At 55.4% G+C, this 24,102-nt stretch overlaps 1 protein-coding gene across 1 annotated transcript in view; it reads left to right on the top strand.

Annotated features, from left to right (window-relative positions):
• The first annotated feature begins 2,053 nt into the window (after positions 1–2,053).
• CNPY1 (canopy FGF signaling regulator 1) overlaps positions 2,054–24,102 on the top strand; it is a 37,265-nt gene continuing 15,216 nt past the window's right edge. The window contains exon 1 of the mRNA XM_073887500.1: positions 2,054–2,152. Within this exon, the coding sequence (XP_073743601.1) occupies positions 2,054–2,152 (99 nt within the window). The remainder of the gene's footprint in view (positions 2,153–24,102) is intronic.

The raw sequence follows: 24,102 nt of genomic DNA, 5'->3' as shown, positions 1-24,102 counted from the left end.
CAGAGAGAGAAAGAGAGAGAGAGAGAGAGAGAGGCAGAGGGAGAAGCAGGCTCCCAAGGAGCAGGGAGCCCGATGCGGGACTCGATCCCAGGACCCCGAGATCATGACCTGAGCCGAAGGCAGACGCTCAACCATCTGAGCCACCCAGGCGCCCCCCTCCGTTTGTTTCTCAGAGTCCATCGTCTCTCATGGTTCGTCTCCCCCTCCGATATCCCCCCTTCATTTTTCCCTTCCTACTATCTTCTTCTTCTTCTTCTTTTTTTTTTTTTTGACACATAATGTGTTATTTGTTTCAGGGGTACAGGTCTGTGATTCATCAGTCTTACACAATTCACAGCGCTCACCGTAGCACATACCCTCCCCGATAATGTCTCTTAATAAGCCAGCAAAGAAATAACACCCTCTGAACCAATGATAGATGAATTGCACTACTGTTCCAGGCAGAGGTGGGATGAAAGAAACAAAGCCCAGGTGTAGCCAAGGTGGGTTTCGCTATCACTTGTTTCTCTGTAGAGTCAATCCTTCCAACCAAACGCTGGGTGCCGTTTGCCTGCGCAGGTCCCTCGCTGCTGGGCCACCGCACCAGTGTCGGCAGGGAAGGCAGGCTGTTCCCGAGCGTCTCTCTCCAGGGACCACTGCACACCTGCAACGGTGCCCCCCAGCAGAAGCCTGGCCACAACAGGAACAGGTGTCTCGAGATCTTCGGAGAGCTACTGACATGAGTAAGGAGTAGACTTGCCCAGACAGAACACTCTTCAGAAGTCCTCAGGAGTTCTTGGTATTTAAGCAAATATGTGAGGTCACGTGATAACAGCAGCTCCGTACGTTCCTACTGATGAGCATTCAGCAGCTCAGCGGTTTTGATGACATCATCCTGACACGGCCTCCCCAGTGTCAGCAGTTTCTTTCTGCGATCAACACAAGTTATCAAAACAGGTTCAAACCACATAAAACTCTGTCCGAAACAAACTTGCAGAACAATTTGAAATCCCCACCCTGAGACGTGTGTGGTCCTGCAGACACAGACAGGACTTATCGTTCCATAATAGGTAATCAAAGTGGTCTAGGGCTGCTCCCAAGGGCTGAGAGTCGCCTGGCCAGGAGGAACGGAGGCAGGACGGCGCCAGGGCTGGCCCATGCGCCCCAGCAACTCAGGAGTGAATCCTGGGGAAAGGCGCTTGATCTCCCAGTCCCGGCCGAGAGATGGCGGTGGTCCTGGGGTCGCTCTCACGGGGCTGTGTGCGTGTGGAAGGCACGCCACATGGGAGCACAGCTTAGTCCGCGCCTGGAAGGCAGGGAGCAGCCGAGGGTGTGAGCGGCCGGGAGGATTCTGGTTGGCTTTGTTGGCTTTGTTGGCTTTGTTCTCATCGGTGCGGGCTGAGCCCTCAGCCATCCCGTTCCGATGTCTGATCAGGAGAGAGCGCTGAAGTGGTGGGGTCTCCGGTGCCAGAATTCACATTCTGGGCATTTAAAGGTTATGCTGTTCTAACAAAGGGACTGAAATGTTTGAGTAAGAGCGTGCTCATGTCTCCTTCTACACCAGAGCAGTCCTGAATGGTGGGGGCCTTGCTTGGTCGTTCAGAAAGCCAGGTTCCTCCAACACCCCTCATCCACAGTTGGGGCAAAGACAGCAAGTCCAGAATCAGTTTCCTGTTGAGCAAATGAGGCTGATGTTGGAGGCATCATTTCATTTACTTGTTAATGGTGACAATTCTCAGCTGGGCAGGAGGTACCTAGAAAGAAGGGCCAGGAGCAAGAGTCTCTCTATTCTTTAAAAAAGCGTATTTTAAATGAAAAAGTCAAATGTATGTGGTTTAAAAAAAAGACACTGTACAAAAGAGTATACAAAGAAAACTAGTCTCAGTCGACTGTCTTTGAAAACTCTGCGCATTTCTGCTTGTGGAGAAGCAGTCGAAGGACGAGAACCATTCTCCGTTTCTGGGAAGTGTGTACTTGCTGAGGGTCCAGCTAGAGAAGGGCTCGGAGGGGGCCTTCCTCTGCCCCTTCCAGAGGTAACAGATGCTTTGTGCCTTGTTTAGCATGCAGGGCCCTGATGGATGAGGTGGAGTATGACGTCACCAAGGTTCGGCAGAAGAAGACCAAGGTGGGCTCCTTCCGAATAAATCCTGATGGGACGCAGGAGAGGAGAAAGGTAGCGGAAAAGAAATCATGAGCCAATGTATAATTGCGGATGTGGGCAATTACCAACCATTTATCCAAACAGCAGTTGGTCTTAATCTTGTAACCTTCCTCTTGTTCAGGGTATCAGCTCTAAATTGCTTCTGAGTCCTGGGGGACCCAAAGTAATCTTTAAGCTTGAAATTGAAGTCTCTCTCCCAGCACCTAAATTTTGTGTCTTGTCATGTCGGAAGACATCGCGGCACTGTTGTTCATCAGGATAAAAATAGCACTTCCATGGTTCTTGGCGAGGCCAGTAGGGGTCCCAGAGCGGCTTCAGGGGCTGCCTGGAGCCACTAGAACGCTGAACACCCTCCCCAGGCTCCCACCCCTCCCTCCAAGGTCTACAGAGATTGCTAGTGGGGTGGGAAGGCAAGACCCATCTCCGGGACAGATGCCGGCACTTGTCTGAAGGGAAAGAAGGATGTGCTTCCTCGCTGAGACCCTCTGGCAGCTCTGACGGTGGGTCTGAGAAGCTGGGAGGGTTGGGTGGGGCCGCTGTGAGTGCCGGCTCGTCTCCTCCCCAGCTTGGCACTAAGGTCCTAACGCTCCAAACACAGAAGCTGACTGCAATGCCATCCTAAGCAAAACACAATCGGAGAAGTTATTCCACAGCATCACCTAATTCACCCCGAGCTAAACAGAAACCAGTTTGGGGTTTCTTGCTCTTGAGTCCAATGCACTGCACTCTATTTTAGAGAAAATAATCGAAGAGGGCTGTCTGCTTTTTCCCCGTCTTCTGGGATTGCATGCCCATCACAGAGGAAGGCAGGAGGGGAGGCCAAGGTCCAGCCAAGGACTCCATGAGGTGTTGCACTGCGTGAACGCGACAGCCTTTATGGAGGGCCTCGGTGTGATGTTCGCCTCAGTCAGGAGGGCGGGACGCTCTCCTCCAAGTCAGCCATCTGCTGCACGCGAGGGCGGGTGCTCAGGTCTTTCTTGGGTTTGTTGTGTCTTGAAGTCATAGCCAGCGACGGACCCCGAAAGTTCAGATCGTGGCACCAAAAGGATCATGGTAACTCTGCAGGCTGCAGTCCCTGCCTATCCCCAGGTACCCCCCGGCCCCACGGGGTCACAGCAGACTGCAGAGGAGCAGCCCGGGGCCCTGGCGCCCGCCGCAGCAGACTCCCATGGTCAGGCAGGGCCGGGAGGATGCTTGTGCACAGGCCAACACGGCTTCGGAAACGAATGGGGGTGTTAATATCAGAATAGGTTAAAATGCGGGCTATCTGATGCATTGTTAGCACACCTAGGCCACGAGAAAGGAAGACGTCTGTCTTTAAAGAGTAACAGGGCAAAAGGGAGAGGCAGGCAGAGGTAACTCAGCAGGTACGCAGAGCTCAGGGCCAGCGGTGGATGGAGGGCCACATGGGGCTCGCGGGGGCACACCCGGCCCTCCCGCGTCCTGGATCAGGTCCCTCCCAACAGAGACTTATGTTTACCTGGAGAATATAGGCCTGCTCTCCCCTTCCTCCTGTTGCTGAGAACATTCCACTTTGAGTCAATCGGGTTGAAATAACTTGTTCAAGTTGAAATAACTTGTTCAATTTTGCCGCAAACACTCGGTCTGCGAGGCTATTTGGAAGCCATCCTTCCGCTGCGTTCATCGGTTTGACCAGGGTGACCTCACAGTCCCGGCTACTGGAAGTGGGTGCTACCCTGGGTCATGCTCCACTTGGAGCTGCCGCGGCCCTGGAGCAGGGCTCTCCCTGGCAGGCATGTGGGCGGGTCTGCGGTGCCCTGAGAAGGCGGGTCTTTACAGCCCCCCTGTTTGGGAACCATGTGGTTTTGGGGTTGGGGTGGAGGTCGGTTCTCCTGCCTCTGGCCAACTCACAGCAGAAGGACCCCAACGGCCCCCATTGTTTAAAGAGCCCTGCGATCTTCCCCAGGAAGCTACTGGAACGTCTTGCATCCTCCAACTCAGAAAGCTGTCCCCTGCCGTGATTCAAAACCCTGTGGCGTTGTTTTCTTCGGCCAGCAGGCTGCTTGGCCAAACTTGAAATGCAGGGGAGCCTCGCGGCATGAAGTCAGGCCCTTCAAATGCCCATCTTGGATGGGAGCCAGGTGGTTCTTGCCTGGTGTGGATCCAGAGGCATTTCTCTGTCCTTCTGCTGTGAGCTTGCAGGATGTGTGTGCTCAGCTTGGCATTCGGCAAAGAACAAAAGAAGCGCCTAGCAGGATGCTGAAGGAGGGAGGGTTTGCACCAGCCACCCAGGCTGGGAGAGGCTTCGGATGCCAGGGTCCCCTCCTGGGTCTCAGGGACGTGGCTGGCCAGAGGGGCGACACCACACACCTTCCTGCATTGTTCTGCTTTTTCTCTCCCCTTCTCATTCTGTGTTTCTCCAAGGATAAAAGGAAATGGGCATGCTGTGTCCTCAGAGCTGAGTGGGTCCTTGGAAAGCCTCCCCTTCCTCAGAGCACGAGTGGGAGCACCCCCTGAGAGAGTCCAGGTTCTGAGGGCACAGGGGATGAATCGACGTGAGCTGGCCTTCCGAGCACAGCGTGGATGATAAATGCACAAGTTGGCCTATGTCCATGCAGGGCTTTCACTCTGTGTCTGGCCTGGTGCTGGGGCTGGTCTGGGGAGGGCAGCATGGATGGGAGGCATGTGTGCCCCAGCTGCTCTGGGCCAGGTCTCGCTTGGTGAGAAGATTCGAGGGGGCATACTCTGCCCCCAGAGGGTGGCCAGGGAGAAAGCGGCCCTGAGCTGTGGCCACAGCTGCCCTGCCCCTGCGTGCCTGCCGGGCCGCCGCCCCCTTGCTGGCCCCACTGTGTTCTGGTGGGCCATGCCGTCTCCCTGTCCCTTGGTGGCTCTGAGCTGGCCTTGTGTTGAGCCCTTGCTTCGGTCTTTCCTCCCTCAGCTCCGTACACACACGAGCAAGGGCTTTCTTGCCCCTGGGGTCACTGGCTAGAGCCACAGACTCCCAGACCTGGCCACCCACGTGGCCACCAGCAGGATGCTGGGAGGTGGGGACACTGCAAGGGGTCGGGGACAGGGTTAGGGGAGTGGGGGTGCCACGGCAGGTGCAGAGACCCCCAGTTCCCTGGGGCTGCAGCTGACTTCCTGCAAGACCTTCTCTCTGCCTGACCGTTTTTCCCGGCTGAGCAAGAAGGGAGTAACCCCCCAGGGAGCGGCCCCAGGAATGGGGCTTTCAATCCTCCTTGGGATCTTCAGAGTACTTCTCAAATGTGCTGGGCACAGCTTCTGGAAAGTCCCCAGTGGAATTAGGCCCAAGCTCCTCCTGGAGAGCACACCTCTACTAGGCCCCCACTTCCCATAGCTCTGCCCCTTCCGCTCCCAAGCCTGGGGGCCCCCGAGCACGCGGTCACTGAAGGCCCCCCTCAGACACGCCACCGCTCCGTGGGCCTCCACGGTTCCTCTGACTTATGCTCACAGATCTGAGCGTGAAAGTGTGGCTGCTTCCGGACGGAGGCGGGAGCCTCCACCAGCTCTCTACCCAGCACGGGGGTGCGATGAGACCATGGAGGAGGACGCCCCCGTTTCTCCGAGTTCTGATGAGGCCAGGACAACACGCAGTTGCTGCACAGATTCAGTGGGCTGCAGGGGTCCGAGGCCCCCCACCTGAGCAGGCTGCAAGGGGATGGCACGTGGGGCAGGGGTCTGAGAACTGTCTCCTTTGCTTTGATTGACATCATCCTCCAGGTAGCTCGGAGGCCTCCAGTGTCCAGTGTTAGGGTCCGTACAAGTCCCGGGGATGGATGCGCAGCACGCGGGCCACCACCCCCAGAGACTTACGAGGCTGTGCTGGGAATGTTCTCCTTGCTCCTCATTCTAAAGGGAGACACCGAGTTCACACACAACCACGTTTTTCCTGACGTTGTTTAAGGAGACGCGCGTGCCGGGCGGCGTCCCTGCAGGGGAGCGGGGACAGAGGGCATACAGAGCCCTCCCCCGGTGCCCGGTGCTGCGAGCGAGCGGCCTGTCCCGCCCAACATCTCCCCTGCTCCGTGACAAGGCCGACTCTGCGTGGCAAGAGGCAGTGGCATCAGCTCCTAGGTCATGTCTTCCTTGTTTTCAACCACTGGATGGACGGCAGGTGTGGCCACACAGTGAGCGACATAGCACAACGCAACCTGGAGGCAGTTAGGTTTTGTTTGCTTGTTCAGCAAGTGTGTATCCTGCTCTCCTAAAAACTACAAGAGCCAGACCTGCAGGGGTGGGGTGGAAGTGAATCTGTGCTCTCGTGGTGGAGATCCAGAGTCGGGAAGCAGCGGTTTGCGGACTTACAGTCCATCCACTGGACACAGGACCTCCGGTCCTATATGCTCCTGCCTGGCAGGGCCCCAGACACATCTGTCTCGTGTACGAGCAGGAGATGCAAATGCAGAGCATGAAGGCCTGCTTTGCCTCGACTGACGGAGAATATGCCAAGTTCTCTAAACTTTGAAAGTTCAAACAGCAAATCCCACCAATCAAGAACGATGATGGTGTAGACTAGAATGTAATGTCTTTTTTGGTAGATTCCTTTAATACCTCTGGAAGATAAATAAGGCCACTTTAATTGGCTTCATTTTCTTTTCTTTTCTTTCCCCGAGTAATTTCTATGCCCAACGTGGGGCTCGAACTCACAACCCTGAGATCGAGAGTTGCATGTTCTACTGATGGGGCCAGCCAGGCACCTCTAATTAGCTTCATTTTAGAAATACAGTTGAGGCTCAGAAAGCTTTAGTGACTCCCTAAATTTTGGCAAATTGGTATTAATTTAATTTGCTGATAAGTCAATTCAGTCAGATTCCACATCATTTGCTATCAATAGAGCTACCACATCCTGTTACATCCTGTATAACACCGGATTCCTACGGCATCTTGGAGTTGTGCAGTGCACAACTTGCACAACTGTATGTGGGGCCCTGTTTGCTATTGTGAGGAGAGGCGTGGGCCTTTGTAATAGGCCAGCTAGGAAGCAGAGGGGAATTTAGTCCCTTGGTAATTTTCAGACTGTAGTCTGCCACCTACTAGTTGGCCATAAAACCGGTGTGGTGGGGGGAAACCGGCATGTGGAAATATACATAAAGTATCAGAGTGCATCTTATAGCAAAGGAAACTGCTATCTCATGACACCATGTAACGAGCTGCGATGCAAAAAGTGGGTCATGTCCAAAAAACTGAAAGCCACCATAGCAGATGGCTGTTCTCAGCATGGGACAGTAGCCTAAAGATACTTCATTTGGGAAGATGGTTAATACCCAAACAGTGCTGCAGTAATTCCTGACTCCCTCTGCAGAAACCGCCAGGACTTGTCCTAGACCAGACACCATGGCACACATCGCTGGGAGTTTGGTGGTCTAGACAGTTCCTAGGCCGAGGATGCAGGGCAGCAGGGGTGGGGCTGATGTCTTCCCAGCGCAGCGGTGGCCCCAGGGGCCTGGCTCCTGGCTCCTGCAGTCTCAGCGGCTGTGCCCTGGCGCCGTGGCCTCCCCTGCCTCAGGATCCAGGTGCAAGTTCAGCCCGTGCTAAGTGTGGTGTAGACAAGACGAGTTCTCACCCGGAAGGAGCGACACCCTGACCGCTGTGAACACCATGAGTGATAACCATAAGACCTGCTTCTGGCACCGAGCTCCAGAAACCTGGGTAGTGTCCTGAGTGAAAGGGATGAGAGCTGATGCTAAGGAGGTGACCCTTGGGGTTGAACTCTCAACCCCACCCGGGCCCCTGGGGAGGGGAGGGGGCTGGAGACAAAGTTCAATCACCAATAGCCGATGATTCAATCAACCACACCTATGAAATGAAAGCTCCATCACAACACCCAGAGTATGAAAGGGAAAGCTTTGTATCATGTTCCTCTTTTAACACGTGGGAGATTTGGGGCAACCCTCTTGGATCCCCTCCCCCCTTGGGAGCTTCGTACTATCACTTTGCTGTATCGCTCAATAACCTTGCTTTGCTGCCCCCCCCAAAAAAAGAAAAAAAGGCGGGGTGGTGGTGCCTGGGTGGCTCAGTTGGTTAAGCATCTGACTTTAGCTCAGGTCATGATCTCGGGGTCCTGGGATGGAGTACCCACCGTGCTGGCTCCCTGCTCAGAAGGGAGCCTGGTTCTCCCTCTCCCTCTGACCCTCCCCCCCACCCGCTCATGCTCTCTCTCTCAAATAAATAAATAAAATATTAAAAAAAAAACACATGGGAAATTTGTCCTGAAGCCCCAGCCCCACCCCATCCCCAAAGCACTTCTCTCCTAGGTCAGGGTCAGGAGAGCCTTAAAGACCCACTGCTAAACCCCTCTCTGGGCAGGGGAACCAGCCCACTGATGGTCTCCACCGATGGAGACCCCGACTCAGGTCTCCTGGGGGTGCCTGCTTGAGCACAGGAAGGGGGTGGCAGGAGCAGCGTCCGTTCATGGGAGGCTGGAGGGCAGCTCTTCACCGTTCAGCATCTGGTGCTAAGTGTGGAGCGCTCGGGGAGTCGGGGGGACGAGCAGCTGGTGGGAACCCCGGGGAGTCGGGGGGACGAGCAGCTGGTGGGAACCCCAGTGTGGTGGGGGAGCCTAGAGTTGGTAGTGGGGACCAGTCAGGCGTTCTTCCTTGCATTTTCTGGTCAGCAAGAGGAGGAGATGGTGTGCGGATGGATTGTAGGGCTGGGAACTCTACCGTGCAAGCAGGAATTTGGGGGATCACCCCTAGGTTGGTCTGTGGACATTGTCAGCCCACAGACAACATTGTAATAAATGTTACTTTGATAATAGTTGTGAATAAAATTATGTCTCCAGGAAACTGTAGTTCACCAATAGAAAAAACAAAACAAAACAAAAAACAAGCCAGAAAGTTGTTTTCCAGTTTTTAAGTGCAAAAAAAGAGGTTATTTACCAGTGCATACAGATGCCCCTATGTGTACACGTACGTTGTGGGCAGAAAGCTTCCAGAATACACATCACGGCGGTGGTCACGGTTATCTTTGGGTATTACTGTGACTGTCTTCTCTTTTTGCTTGTCTTTTAAATTTTTTTCCATAATGAACACATTATCACTATAATTTAAAAATACAAAGTGTGCATTCTAGGGTGGTTTTTTTTTTTTTTGAGAAATCAAAAGAATTCCATGTCATTTCAAGAATTCCCCAATGCTTAAATGTAGCACTGTTCTTGGTTGGAAAGCCACGCATGGACTCGGGGTTTTCTTTTTTACAAAATACTTGACATAGAGCTATACTGTGGCTTCCTCCGGATTTGCTCAGTGCCTGTTCCTGGGCTCATACTGGTGTGTGAGTGATGCAGTCGGCACGCACTTGTCCTCTGGACGTTGTGAGAGTCTCGGGAAGGTGGTGTCGGACTGGGTGGCTCTTCAGCTCTGTCTCTGGTCCGGCGCTGTCTTCTTCCTGTAGCCCTTGCCGGCCAAGAACCTCCCCTGGGACTCAGGTCTGGTCTCTCCCAACCTTCAGCTAGGAAATGAACAGGTGTTAGTGTGTTCAGTCCGAAACAACACTGACTGGTCTGCTCACGCTCTTCATCTTGCTTTCCTCCCAGGGAAGAGCAAGCAGAGTGAAACCTAGTCCTCAAGACCATAACACTTGGGGTTCTGTGCACTTGTGAGGAAAATGTGTTTGGTGACTTTTATTGTGTATCATCTTCTATTTTCCTTCTCTAGATTCTTTAAAAAGAGAAATACTACTACTCAAGCTTTCACTTAAAGTGCAGCATAATCCTTTACTGTGGCATGGTGGGAGCTGAGTCCTTGCTCACGCCGGGGTCCCGTGTGGGTCTGCAGGGGTCCCGTGTGGGTCTGCAGGGAGTCTGCTCCACCCGGACTCCTCGTCACCGTCCTTAGAGACCTGGTCATGAGCAGGACGGTGGGGGAGGGAGGATTCCTTGAGAAGGTTTTCTGGGCAGACCTAATGAAAAGTGGGATACCTTACTTCTGCCCACATGCCGTGGAAACGGCTGAGCTGTGTGTCCAGGAGAAGGGGACGGTATGGTGACCATTTTGCAGTTGTGCCTGGTGACACGGCGCGCATCCCGGGGCTCCGTGTGTGTGCGCGACGTTTTCGCAGACGCGTTAACATAGAGCTCGAGGACGGAGCGGCCCGAAGGTCGTCAGCCTCCCAGGGCAGGTGGAAACACTGGCTCGCCCCACAGGGCTTGCCTGTTACCGCAGCGCCTCACAACACCGCCAGGGGAGACCAGCCCCGCCCGGACTCTGACACCCGAGGGTTTCTTGCCTGGGGCCAATTCTTCTAGCAAACGCTAGTAGTCAGGGCTCTATGGAGAATTAAGGATCCCTCCGGCTCTTTGAAACAGAAAGGAATTTGATCGAGCCTTTTAGATGCTTCCACACAGCACACCCAGACCACCAGGGAGCTGCCCCCCGGAGAAGGGAGAGTCCAGATGCCATGGCCAAGCGGCCCACCTGGATTCGGGGGAACTGTTGTGAGCTGTGACTCAGGGCCCAGCAAGTGACTGTGGCCGCTGACCTTGCAGCCGGGGGACCTGCCTGCTGGGCCCGCTGCCACAGAAGGAAGAAAATGGAAGCCCTCCCCCCCCCCAGCCCATCCTACTACTACGGTACCCATGCTGGGGTGCTGGGAACCGCTCCGGAAGCACGGGATTGGGGGGCGCAGGCATGCTGGCCGGAGCAGGACCGCGCAAGCCGCGGATAGGTGGCCTCCCCTCCGCCGTCTTCCCAGTCACATGGGAATGCATCCAATTGGCAAGACCTCGGCCGCAGAAAGAACCCCCGCTGCCAAGAGGGCCGAGGCGTCCGGCCCCCGTGCCCGGTGGAGGCTGCAGGCTGGGGGCCACGTGCCAGCTCCCCCATCCGCCCAGCCCGCCGGCTTCCGGAGCAGAGTGGCGGCCTGTCTGTGGGGCCGGGGGCGGGGGGCCCTCAGCACCACGATCCAGGTGTGTGCGCTGTGTGTCCGCGGCCTCTGTGTCCTCCAGCGGCACCTGCTCATCTTAGTCCCAAGGGTTCTGTGAAGCCCAAAGTTCCTTCTTGGACCCAGGGTACCTTTGTGGTCACCGTGACCGTGGACCTAGGCTCGGGCCTCTCCCGGTCTTTGGAACCCTCCCTCCGGTGCTCGGCTCTCCCCTGCCAGGAGGCCCCACACTGGCCAAGGGGGGCTGACCCTGGGTCCGGGCCCCGCAGCACCGACCTCCCTGGCGGCAGAAGCAGGAAGGGCAGGCAGGGCGCCGACAACCGGCAGAAAACACGCAGATGCACCTGGATGACGCCTGGTGGCGCCAACATGGGTCCGTCCCAGAGCGTCAGCATGGGGTTTGCACACGACAGCCGGGACCCTGTGGGGGCGGAATCTGCATTCGGGAACGGGGGCCGTGCCTGGTTCTGTCTGCTTTTCGGGGGTGGGAGGAGCTTTCCTCGTGCTCTCTGTCCCCCCTCCACACACATCCCACCACCTCTTCCGCTCCTACTTATAGCCCAGATGGCTCCCTCATTAGCCAGGTAGCCTCCAGCTACCCTCGCCCCCTTCCGGAGAATATTCCTGACCCAGAAAGTACCCACCTCCTCCACCACAGGCCTTTTTCAACCGCATCCCTCCCGGAAAGGTGACAGGCTCTACCTTCCCTTGCCTGCCAGACGCCGAGCGCTGAGCGAGGGCTGAAGTTTCCCGATCCTTCGCCCTGTTTGTGTCACCTGCAGGGCTGCCCAGCCCTTGCTCACTCCGTGTCTGGGAACCCTCCGCTCCACACGCAGCTGCAGGCCTTCTGTGTCCTGCGGGACCGCTGAGCCCTCCTTCACCCACTTTCCCGTCTCACGCAGCCCCTCCGCGCCCCCACCTCTGGATTGCCCAGGACCTGTCCCGGGGCTGCCTCTGGGTCAGCGCCATTGGCCACCCCCCAGACTGAAACCGCCCCTGCCCACAAACCTCCTCCTTCCCAGCCTGTGAGGTCTCCAGGGAGGCCGGGGCGAAAATGCAGGCCCGAGGACGGGAGCAAACGCACTAGCTCGGGGTTACCTATCACAGAGCAGAGAGTGCGAGACTTGGTCTCATGACCCAGGAAGGTGGGCAGGCCTGGCTGGGACCCAAGGGGGGCCCTCAGGCAGCAGGACTGTTTGTGGCCCCGGGTGGGGCGAAGGCACCTTTCTCCCACCCAACTGCTTGCCCCAGTGTGGGGGTGCTAGTGCTCTTCCTGGAGGGGCCAGCAGGGGGACCACAGGGCTTCCCATCCTGGCCGCGGCCTTCGCGGGCCCCAGACCGCGGATCAAACATTCCTGCGTCCCCAGGGAAGGGGGGTGGCGGGGGATGCAAAATTAAAAGGGGAAGAGATTATTTTAATCCTCTTGGTGGGTGCTGCAGCAACCAGGGGCAGAGCAGCGGACCGTTTGCCCCGTTCAGCTGGTGCGCGAAGGTCAGCCGCCAAGACCGGTACGCGCACGGACTTCCACAGTGACAAGATGGCCTGCGGCCCAGCGGGACTGCTTCTCCCGTGCAGGCTCAGACCTTCCTACGCCTGGTATTGCGGGCGGGTGGGATTCAGGCTCGATGCCCCCTTGCGCCTGTCCGGGGTTTTGAACCGGGCAAGGACCGTGGGGAGTGAGCCGTGGGAATCCGCAGGACTCCCTGACACCGGGTGGGTACACGGGGTCTTCTCTTCATTCTCGGGCCGGGCCTCTCTAGCCCGCTGTGACCTGGGTGATCTGCGGTCTCCTCCAGCCTCTCTCTTGGCCACAAACTGAAAAACAAAACAAAACAAAACAAAACAAAAAGGGAACTCGAACATTAAATTGCTTTGAGAATCTTTGGGGCGTCTTTCTGATTTGCGAGATGGACTTTGTTAACAATGTTCCCCAGGGGCTGGAGATGCCCGTGGGCAGGAGAAGCCACGGCCCTGGCCTGTGGCCAGGCTGAAAGGTACTCCATCCACATGGCAAGCCTTTCATTCTTGGGATATGGGATAATTTTGTAAGGGTATAGTGGGAATTTTCAATGCAAGTTCTTCTCCTTCAGGTTTAAGAAAAATTTCTGGCAATATTTCTAGGAGGAGATGGTAGGCAACATAAAATAAAGCAATGGCATATAAAGGTTTCCTGGTTCCAAAATGGCAAAGAATTACTGTCAAAGAATCGTATAAAAAGACAATGACCGTGGGAAAGAAACAGCCTCAGGACTGTCTACAGATATGTCTCTTGGGCAAGAAGAAAAGACAGAAACTTTCACTGTTAACATATTGGCTTGAAAAATCAGGCTGAACTTTGCGAACCAGTTTTTTTCCTCTCTAAATGTCACTATCGGGGCACCTGGGTGGCTCAGTCGGTTAAGTGCCCTACTCTTGATTTCAGCTCAGGTCTTGATCTCAGTCAGGGTTATGAGTTCCAGCCCCATGCTGGGCTCCATGCTGGGTGCGGAGCCTGCTATAAACAAACAAACAAGCAAATATCAATACCACTTTTACCTATGGAGTATCCTACTAGCCATCGATCAAAGTAAACTCCTATTTATTATTTTGAGCCGGTATTTGCACAGATTCTGTTTTATGTGCTCGAGCTGTCATCTGGAATCCAAGCTGACTTGGTTGTCACACTTTAACGCAAAATGTGCATGGGGGTTAGGATAATTTACAGCAAGGAGGGGACCCCTTTTCACTGAGGTCCCTTCTAATGCTTCTGGACATCCTAGGTTGATGGTGTCAGGGGCTCAAGGCTTAGACGTCTAGGCAACAGACGAGGTGCAATCCCCCTTCCCCGTTTCCGAGGCATTTCCCCGGAACTCTATCCCTTTAGCGGTCACCACTCGGCCTGACGCCCTGCCCGGGGTTTCCTGTGGTCGGACGGTGTGAGGCTGAAGGCAGCCAGAGCTCCCCAACTCTCAGCTGAGCAGCTCTCAGGAAACAGAAATACCAAGAAGGAATTATCCCATTTCTGAGTGTGGGCTGTGTGCCTTCGGGCACACCTCCGTCTGGCGAGGAGGTGCCCGGATCCTGACCTGCAGGGAGGGTGAGCCGAGTAGGGTGGCCCGCCCGGTGGAAGGCTCACCGCTGGGGCGCAGTGCTTTCCGGACAGGTGGACGGTCCGGGTCCACAACCAGGTCTCTAACAACAGAGGCACCTTTTAAAAGACCAAGATGCCACGTGTTTGGAGGAAAATGGGAGCCTCGGGACGTCCTGTGGAAGGAAGTACAGACAAGCTCCCTGTCTTTGGAGTTTGGCTCTAGACGAGGGGCTGCCTGGTGCAGCACAGAGGGCCTCATTCAGTGCCCGACCTGAACATCCTTATCTCTGGTCTCCACGTGGCCGACACGTTGGGGACAGTAGCCCATCCCTCCCGCAGAGCTTCACGTGGGACGGAGAAGGGGAGGTGAGCTGTGAGCAGGGCCAGCGTGGCCCAGCTGCCTGAGACCTGGCAGCCCCTCAGCCGTCCCACGCCGGGAAGAGGAGTGGAAATCCGTGAAGGGAAGTGGGGTGGACAGAGCTCTGATTGAGAGACTTTAAATTTTAGATTAAGAAGGTCTTATTCTCCTGCCCATTGTTTAAGTCAAGTGAAAAAATAATTAGGCTCTTTGGGCCCTTCTCATGTCTTTCTCTGTGAACTTTCTGGAAACATCAGAGGGAGAGAGTCTCTCCAACCATGTTGAACTGTTGGATTCTGGGCCCGTCTGGAGAGCTCTACTCTCCCCTCCGTATGAAAATGTAGAATTAGGGTCATCTGTAATATGGTAGAGGCCACTAGATTTCACTAACAAGATCATCTGTTTAGCCAGGTAGCTCTCAGGCTGTCCTGAAGGCAGCCAGTTCTGATGGAGGGGGTCAGGCGATGCCGCCCAGAGGCCGGGTCTCTGTGGGCTCCTGGGGTCCCCCCAGCAGTGGGCTGCCTGTGGGCTGGGGGCTCCTGCTGGACCGTGAGCGGCTCTCGGGTGGGAGGAAGTCGGAACAGGGACACTTTTGTCTGATGCCTCCACTTTGGGCTTTCTAAATTTTTTTTTCATTAAAAATTTTACATTACCCAAGTAACACACAGTAATCTTAGCTGGAGGTGTGCAGACGCTTGTGTAACCCACCTTCCCACCCACTCGGATGGTCAGTGGTCAGAGAGCCCCCACCAGCCTTCCCCACGCTCACCCGAACTCCCACAAACATCCACACATTCAGTATTTTTTCTGATTTTGTCTTTTTGTCAGTTTAAAGTAATACTTAAAATCATGCTCTATATATCCCTCTGGAGAATGTGGAAATGTTATATAAAATAAACTCAAACGTGCGGTTTCCATGCTTTCCCCATTCTCCAGACTGAATTGCAGCCCACCCCATCCGGATGTCTAAGCGCTGGCCCCCCCACGTGAACACATCGGACATGGGGCTCTTAGGGAGGTGAGTCAGGTTCTTAGCCAGGTGAGCCAGGCCACAAGGCTGGGGCCCCGATCCGATGGGACCGGGGTCCTCATGGGAAGAGAAGGAGGCACCAAAGCTCAGTCTCTGCCGTGTGAGGACAGAGAGCAAGCCAGCAGGACAGTCCTCACCGGGAACAGAACCCGCCGGCACCGCCATCCTGGGCTCCCAGCCTCCAGAGCCAGGAGAAGTCCATTCTTGTTGCCCAAGCCCCTGGGCAGTGCAGCCTGAGCAGACTAGGACACCCCCCTAATGAAGATGCTTCAGAACCCCTCCAGCCCAATGGACAGAGACCCCACCTGTTTCGGTCACTGTCTGCCCCCAGCCGACCGTCCCACCAAGCGGCGTGTCCCATGTGCTGCGGGACCCAGCAGTGTGGCAGCCAGGCCCCTGTACGGTGAGCGTGCTTCCCACAGCGCGGGCGCCCCGAACGGCAGGGGTCCCACCATACGTGCGCCTTCGATTGAACCGCGTTGCCCGACCATTCTCCCCTGAAGCTTGCGGCACTTGATCCCCCGCCGCCCGAGGAGGATGAGAGCTTTCTTGCATTTTCTCCTGCTCTGGATTACATCATTCTTTATTTTGGGTAACCTAATCGATGAAAGGTGGTATTTCACTCGTCTCAATTTTGCTTTCATTGGTTCCAAATGAAGTGACGCATTTTTTCAGCAGCGCACCGTGGGGTTAGATTTCCTGTGTTTCCAGGTGTGTGTGTGTGTGTGTGTGTGTGTGTGTGTGTGTGTGTGTTCTTTACCCGTTTTCTGTTGGCTTGGGTCTTACGTCATGATTATTTCACAGCTCAGCGGACAGGGACAGGACCTCTCATCCACCCTCCCCGCTGCGCCCCCGTGTCCCGGCTCGTGCTGTGTGGGTGGCCTTGCCCCTTTTGGCGCACGGACAGCCTTGACTCTCGACAACTAGGGGTTTCTCACCTTGTTGAAGGAGGCCTCCCCACTCCGTCATACTAACAGTTTTCTGAATTTTCTCCCAGGAGTTTGTGCTCTTAGGTGTAAATGTTGCATCTGTTTGGAGGGTGGCTTCGGACGTGGCGTGCGGTGTGGCCCAGCACCCTCTCCCTGGACTTCTCCTGGAAGTCTCAGTTAGGAAGCGAGCCGTGCCCCTCCTCCCAGGGTTCGGATGACACCTTGTCAGCTCTTTATGAAGATGAATTTGTCAGAGACTGAAACACAAACTTTCCCTCACATATTCCTAACACCAGAAGTATTTCTGTGGCTTCTTTAGAGCAGGTGTTACTTTCCAGTTGTTGGTACACTGTCCTACGTCTGTCCCGAACCGCGTCTTCCCCTTGCACCCCCACTCCCTGCACCTCACAGCAGAGGAGCTGCTTCCCGTGTGTCCTCAATGTCTGTGAAATGAAAGGATAAAAGAATAAATGTCTGCCCGTAGAGGTGCCACTTCTCTATTGGTTCTGTGACGTGTTTGGGGACGATTTGCACTGTTTTGTGAAGACTCTAGGAAAGTGACAGAATGTCAAGGAGAAAAGAGGATCCGTCACCTGTTAGCATCCTGAGCAGTTAATGTGAGGATACGTGTCTGTGGTCGAGGTGTGTGCTGATCAAGCCGGGCATGGTAGGGAAACCGTCTCTAGATGAGGTTGGCATTTCTAGACAAGACTCGGGAGCTGCGGCTTTGTGCTCTGGTCAGTCCTGCTTCCCCGTAGGGCAGCTTCCCACTGCGAGCCTCTGGTCCAGGAGGTGAGCCTGTGACAGGTCCCTGCGTCCCTGGCGCAGCCTCCTTCCCTGCGCTCGTGCATGCACTCTGCCCGGGATGGACTTGAGAGTTGGCCACGCTCTATATCACGGGGGCAGAGGCACCATGTTCCGATGAACCAGAATATTCTGGCCAAGGGGGGAAGAGAGCAGCTTTAGCATTTGGGCACGTAGATGGATTAAATGCTATACCATCCTCAGGGAGAAGAAATAAAACAGATGATTCAACACCCCTGAACAGATTAAAAACAATAATTATCAGAGGGCATAAAGTGATGGGAGAGAGTGAAGGATTGTAGCAGCTTGGCACAGAATAGGGTTAATTAACCAGATGCTGGCCATGCAGGCTTCTTTTCATCAGCACAAACAAAAAGTGTGCTAGGATGTGCCGCTCCCCGAGGACCTAAGTCTTCCCCTGGGCCCTGGAGAGGATGGAAAACCTTCCTCTGGCCACGCCTGTCCTGGGGGTGCATTCACGGCTCCACCTCTAGCTCAGAGGGGCAGGCCCATTGGGCACCCCCCCATCAGTTCTTTGTGCCTGACACCGGACTTGCATGTCTCCCGGGTCTGCCGTGAAGGAATACCACAGACGGGGTGGCTGAAACAGAAACCAGATTTTCTCACCAGTCAGGAGGCCCGAAGTCCAAACCAAGGTGTCGGCAGGCTTGGTTCTTTCTTGAGCACTCAGGAAACACGGATTCCTGTCTCGCCTAGCTTCTGCTAGTGGCTGTACCTCGCCTCTCATCTCTGCCTCTGTGGGACACGGCGGTCCCCTCTCTGAGTGTCCGTGTCTTGTCCAGGTCTTATAAGGCCACCAGTCATGTTGGGTTAGAACCAATCCTAAATGAATACGACCTCGTCGGAGCTAATCATACCTGCAAAGACACTGTCGACAAATAAGGCTGCATTCACAGGTACCAAGGGTTTGGATGGAAGCATGTCTTTTTTGGCGGGACACAGTGTGACCCACAACAGGCTTCAGAGTTGATGAGCCGAGGCCTTCCTGCTGTCTCTCTGATTCCATGAGGCTGAGTGGGTTTCTCCTCTACCCTGACATCTGCCGGGCTGTCTCAGGCGATGGGGGTGCTGGAAGGGTGGGGCGACGTCCCCTCTGCAGCCCCTCTTCTTGTTGGCGGGCTGCTAGGCTGCTGGCCGGGGGCCACCCGGCTGGGGCTGGCACTCCCTCCCCCCGTAGCCCTGTGGCGGGCACTGCGCCCTCTCCCTGCAGATCAGAAGAGAGGTGTTAAGGGAAACGAACCCTAACATTGACCTCCATGGCCCCTCAGGAAACACCGCTCCCTTCCCCCGCCCCTCCCGACCCCCATCTGGGTGTGCGGCTGGATGCCATTTACCCTTTGTCTCTGATGTTTGAATTCATTTCCGGTACATGAGACTGTTCTCATCCAGGCTGGTTCAGCCCATTTGGCAAGAATAATTTCCCAAGCCTGGTATTAAACGCTGTACAAAAGTCTAAATACATAATGCATTTTGTAATTCTGTCACACTCAAACCAAGCTGTCAAAACTGTCTGCATGACTTATCCTTAATAAATCCCTAGTCCTGTTAATTGCTCCTTATTCCTCTGAATACGGGTTGTTGGAATCCTCCAATCCGGTAAAGAATGGAGGGCTAATGGGGATGCATTGAGAGGACCTGCCACGGTTCCCCCCCAGGACAGAGGGGGCGGGGCCCGACGGTGCGCGCCGCGCGGGGGCCGGCTCTCCTGTGCCGCGGCTGAGCCTGACGTGTTCGCACATCCTTTCCGTGGAAGCTGCGGAGGGAAAGGGAGGCTTTGAGTGCCTTTGACAAAGATCACCAGGACGGGAGACTGAGCTCTGGGACACTAATTCTCCCAGAAACGGTGACTTTGGGGGCACCTCCTCGGTGTGCGCAGGGGTGTGCACAGTAGCAGAGACACGTGTGGCTGGCTCTCGGGAGGACTGCAGAGATCCCCAGCTGGGAGGGGTCGCTCCCTCTTGCCCCCGACACTCAGAGAAGGACTTGAGCATCAGGTAGACCCGGTCGTTTTCTGGCTTCGGCATAGAGACTGGCTTGTGACCTTGAGCAAGAGCCCTCCCTTTCGGGGCTGCCAACGGAGATGGAGGGGCAGGAGCAGGGCTGGGCAAGCGGCTTCTGGAAAGAGCCAGACGGTGGATGGTTTAGGATCTGTGGGCCTCTCTGCCACTGAAGCTGGGCGGCAGCTGTGGGTGGACAGGATGTGTGTGGACGGGTGTGGCTGCATCCCATTATTGTGGACACCAGTATTTGAATTTCATATCATTCTCACATGCCACAAAATATGATTCTTTTGATTTTTTCAGCCGCTCTAAAATGTAAAAACCAGGGTTGCCTGGGTGGCTCAGTCATCAAGCGTCTGCCTTCGGCTCAGGTCATGGTCCCGGGGTCCTGGGATCGAGCCCCGCGTCGGGCCCCCTGCTCGGCGGGAAGCCTGCTTCTCCCTCCCCCACTCCCCCTGCTTGTGTTCCCTCTCTCGCTGTGTGTCTCTCTCTCTGTCAAATAAATAAATACAATCTTAAAAAAAATGTAAAAACCAGACTTGGCTCACAGGCTGCACACACACAGGTGGTGGCCTGGGGAGCCCCGGCACCAAGGTGGGGCTCCCCCCAAGGCCAATATGGTCCCTGCGTGACTTCCGGTGGGGGGCCCAGACCACCAGTGCCCCCAGGCTGGGAGGTCAAGGACCACCCGAACTTTGTTCACTGCCGTCCCCTCGGGTCTAGCACAAGTTAGCACACAGCAGATGGTCAACAGGCAGCGGCCACGCGATCGAACATCACCATGTGGGTTGTGAGCCACGCTGGACTCACATGCCGGACTCATAGGTGCCGCCTCGACTCGCCTTCTCCTTGCCTGGCCCGTGAGAACAGACCACTTGTCCTGGACATCTGTCCCCAGCACGGCACTCAGTGGACCGAGCTCGGAGAATGTGCTCGGCCTCCGCCATCTTGGGCCCAGCTGCCAACCTCCCTGGAAGGCTGGTCACACCCTCGGCCAAGGGTCCCAGGACCTGCAAGCGTGGTGGACCAGGATTTCTTCTCTTTAGGAGCTATACAGGGAGTCTTTCTTACCCTGGATTTAGAAATGTAACCTTCAAAAGTCTGGGTACTAACTAGCAGAAAGATAGTATTTATCTAAAAGCACAGAGAGTCAGGAAGGAACAGATTTAATATTATCTCTTGGGATTAATAATTTTTAAATAGTGAAAAAACAATTCAGTTCCAACGGAGCAAAAGAATCTCCTATCTATCTACTTCCGAACACCTCAGCAGAGGCCACAGTGACATCGAGCGCCGAGAAGGAGTACAGAACGGCACTGAGACCGGCCTCCAGGTGGTGGAGGCACCTCGTGCCGCCATGATGGATTTGAGCGATGGGTCCTTCCACCATCTGCTCTCAAGCTGGAATGAAGAGGAGAAAGATCTAGGGTATCTGAGGAGCCTCGGGACCCGGGCAGCCTGTGGTGTTGGTTCTCCTTACGGAAACCACTGGAGAAATTCAGTGATTTGCCTCATGGTTTATTTTTAGAGATGTCTTTCTGTTATTAGCCTGCATAGGCTTAATGGGCTGACCAGAGAGAGTCAAGTCACAAAAACAAACAAACAAACAAACAAAAAAAAAACACGTGGAAGTGTGTATCAAGAATGACTTCATTACCCCATGCTTAGGACCACAGCCCGAGAAAATAATCCAACAGAAAAAACGCTGCATATACAACAATGTACAGAGCGGGGTTATTTTTTAAGCGTGGGTGATACCCTAGATGTCCCAAAGTCAGGGAGCTGCGAGATGGGTTCTGAATTCTCACGGAGCGCTCTGCCACCCGCGAAGGCGAACACCAGACCATGACACCCGAGGGCAGGTCTGTGGTCGGCGCCATGGTGTGCACAGTTCCACGGGGCTGGAAGCTGGAAGGGGACGCCGTTGGGTGGCCACGTGCCAGTCCCGTTGCTCCAGTAGAAGCAGCATTTTTTGCACACTTAGCTTGTGAGCATATTGATTTATGAAGACTCGGCGTCCCTAAATGAGGAAAACCAAACCAAGCCAAACAAAAACACGTTCTTTAACAGGAACAAAGTTGATTTATTCATAGTCTCTTTGCTACAGACATGGGTTGGGTTTGGTCTCTGTCAGTTCTCACGTTTGCACCCGGTCTTCCCAGGCCAGAGGAGATGGTCCCCGCATCGTTGGGACAGCAAAGACACAGACCATGTCCTCTGGCCCCCGAGGCCTGGTGGTCTCCTCAAACACTTCGAGAGTTCCTAATGACACACCCCCCCACCTTGGAGGCTAAGCTATAGCACACGGTCACCACCCCCCCCCCATGACTGGCTGCTCAGAACTGGGTGTTTCTGGGACAGAGAGTCTGCTGAGGCAGGCGGAGAGGCAGCATCCCCGTGTGAAGTGGCAGAGCTGCTTCCCAGCCGCCTGGATTTGGTGCAGCAGAGAAAATGCCACCTTCTCCCCCTGCCCGTCGCACTGTGGGGCTCTGGTGCAGAGGGCATGCATTTCCATGGAGCTTCCAGCCCCGAACAGCAAAGTCGCACTTGGCACCCGCTCACCCGCCTGCTGTGGGTCCAGAGAACGGACGGAAGGTCAGCAATGCACACGAGAAATAATGCCACAGAGAAGGAGCTAAGCAATGGCTTCGAGCATGTTCAGCCGTGGGATACAATAAAAGATCTTCCTCGTAAGCCAGGTGCCGAGGAGCTGCCAGGCACCCTTTATTGTCCTTCGCTTCTCTCAGTTTTCTCTGAGTGTCGATAAAAGATCTCGGTCTGGAAGCGTGTTCTCTATTAGCAGTACGGTGTCTCGCTGCACTCAGCCCTTGTCTAGAAAATGGGAACATCTGGTTCTCCCAAAGGTGCCGTCTGCTTGCCATTTGGGTCTGAGGATGGAGGCATCTTTTTCAGGCCATCACACACCGTGTTTCTAAAGACAAGCCTTTCAGCCAGATCTCTCACTATATGGCCCCTGTCTGGTCTCTCTTGGCGGGCTTCTTCTAGACGGAGCCCAGCAGCTTGGGCAGCTACACGCTTGTCTCCACCACACACTTCATCCTCAGGACTCTGAGCCGCACGGCCCAAGCTTCCCTGTGCACACAGGCCGCCTGAGCGCCTTGATAACGTCTGGGGGAGGCCAGGGCTCTGGACTGCAATGCTGCTGGTCCGGGACACACTTGGAGTGCCAAAGGCCTAGATGCCCATCCTGGCAGCTCTCGGTTCTGAGCAGACAGGAAGGGGAAAGGGGCCGCAAGGAGAGCCGCCAGTGTGTCCCACTTCTCGGACATGTGAAGGACGGCAGCTCCTCTCCCTCCAGCCCATCAGTAAGGCGAGCACAGAAATCAGTCTATGCTCCTTAAACTAGCGTCACTTGAAGGACATCGACAAACTAAAACAGCATCCAGCAAAGTGAAAGTAATAATGGCACTTTCCATTGATTTGTCAGGCTCAAGAAGGATTTCCTATCCGTTACTTGGCCGATCTGATGCAGCACAGTGGTGTTATTTTGAGGACTGTAGACGGAAGGGCAGGCCGGCAGCTGGCTGTGCCACAACAGACCAGAATGGAGGTGTCTGGAGGGTCTCCCCACCCAGCACAGCGGCGGGACAAACGCAGAAGATGGGGTCCCTGCACGAGCACCAGCCGGACCCGTGTGCACCTCGTGCTGTTCAGCATTCCTGGCTCGGCCGGGCCAGTGTCTCCTCATGGTGTGCAGCTTGTCCGGCAGCTCGACCATGTCCGTAAATATTCGGTTTGATGGGCTTGGGCCGTGGCTAGCAAGGCTTCAGGCTGGGGACCTCAGCGTCTGTGGCTGTATTTGCAGCTTGGGCTGCCACCAAAAAGTGCCCAAGAGCGGCGGCGGGGCTTGAACCCCAGAAACCTAGTGTCTCATGGTTCTAGAGGTGGGGAGTCCGCGATCCAGGCGTGCACAGGGCTGGCTCCCCCTGAGGCCTCCCTCCCCGGTGTGGGGCGCCGCCTTCTTACCGCGGCACATGGTCGTCCCCCGTCTGTGTCCTGACCTGCCCTTCGTATAAGGACAACTGTCCTATTGGACCAAGGCCCACCCTAGCGACCTCAATTTACCTTCATGACATCTGTAAAGGCCCCGTGTCCACATGAGGCCACATTCTGAGGTCCCGAGACTTGGGGCTTCAACATAGGAACTTGGGGGACACAATTCAGCCCCAGAGTGCCCCTTCCTGGTCACTTGGTGGGGGCGTGGCACGCGGCTAGGGCTGAAGGCAGTTAGGAAACCGCCTGCCCGCGAGGACTGGCCGGCGACATCCCCTGGCCGGGCTCCGACCCTGGCTCTGTCCTCTCCACGCCTGTCCCCTCCCCTGGCATGGGGGACGCTGGCTGCAAGGTCTCCAAGCTCCACTGCCCTCGTGTCCAGCAGCCGGGGGCGGCGGGGGGGGCGGACGAGAGTGATGGTCTCGCTGTGACAGCCACCCCCCCCCAGCGGGCCCCTCAACGCCCAGCTCCTCACCCAGGAAATGGGGGCAAAAACACTCCCCTTATCCCATGCAAAACGGGCGTCTGGGGTTGGAATAAGGTAAGACATCAAAAAATGGATTTTTAACAAATATTCTGGGGATTTGCCACCACTCACAAAGGGCATCATCTCCTCTTTTGAACCTGCACTCGGGCGTGCGGTGCCTTTACTCATTGTCCCGTGGGAATGGGTTTCCCGTTTGATGCCTCCACAATGAGTGTGCCTCCGTCCAGGGACCGGTCAGGGACAAAAGTGGCTGAGCCCCCTTGTCACCAGGTGAGAAAGGGCACAGCAGACCGTGTGTGCACTCTGCTCTAGTCCGTGTGCAAAGAGGACAAGGGACACTCCCAAATGCACACACACAGTCACGTGTATGCACACACAGGGTCACG

This window comes from Callorhinus ursinus, unplaced genomic scaffold (assembly GCF_003265705.2).
Source record: "Callorhinus ursinus isolate GAN/ISIS: 27379988/994484 unplaced genomic scaffold, GSC_fseal_2.0 scaffold80, whole genome shotgun sequence".
NCBI classification, from domain to species: Eukaryota; Metazoa; Chordata; class Mammalia; order Carnivora; family Otariidae; genus Callorhinus; species Callorhinus ursinus.
Note: the sequence above shows the minus strand (reverse complement) of the source record. Positions and strands in the feature narration are given on the sequence as shown.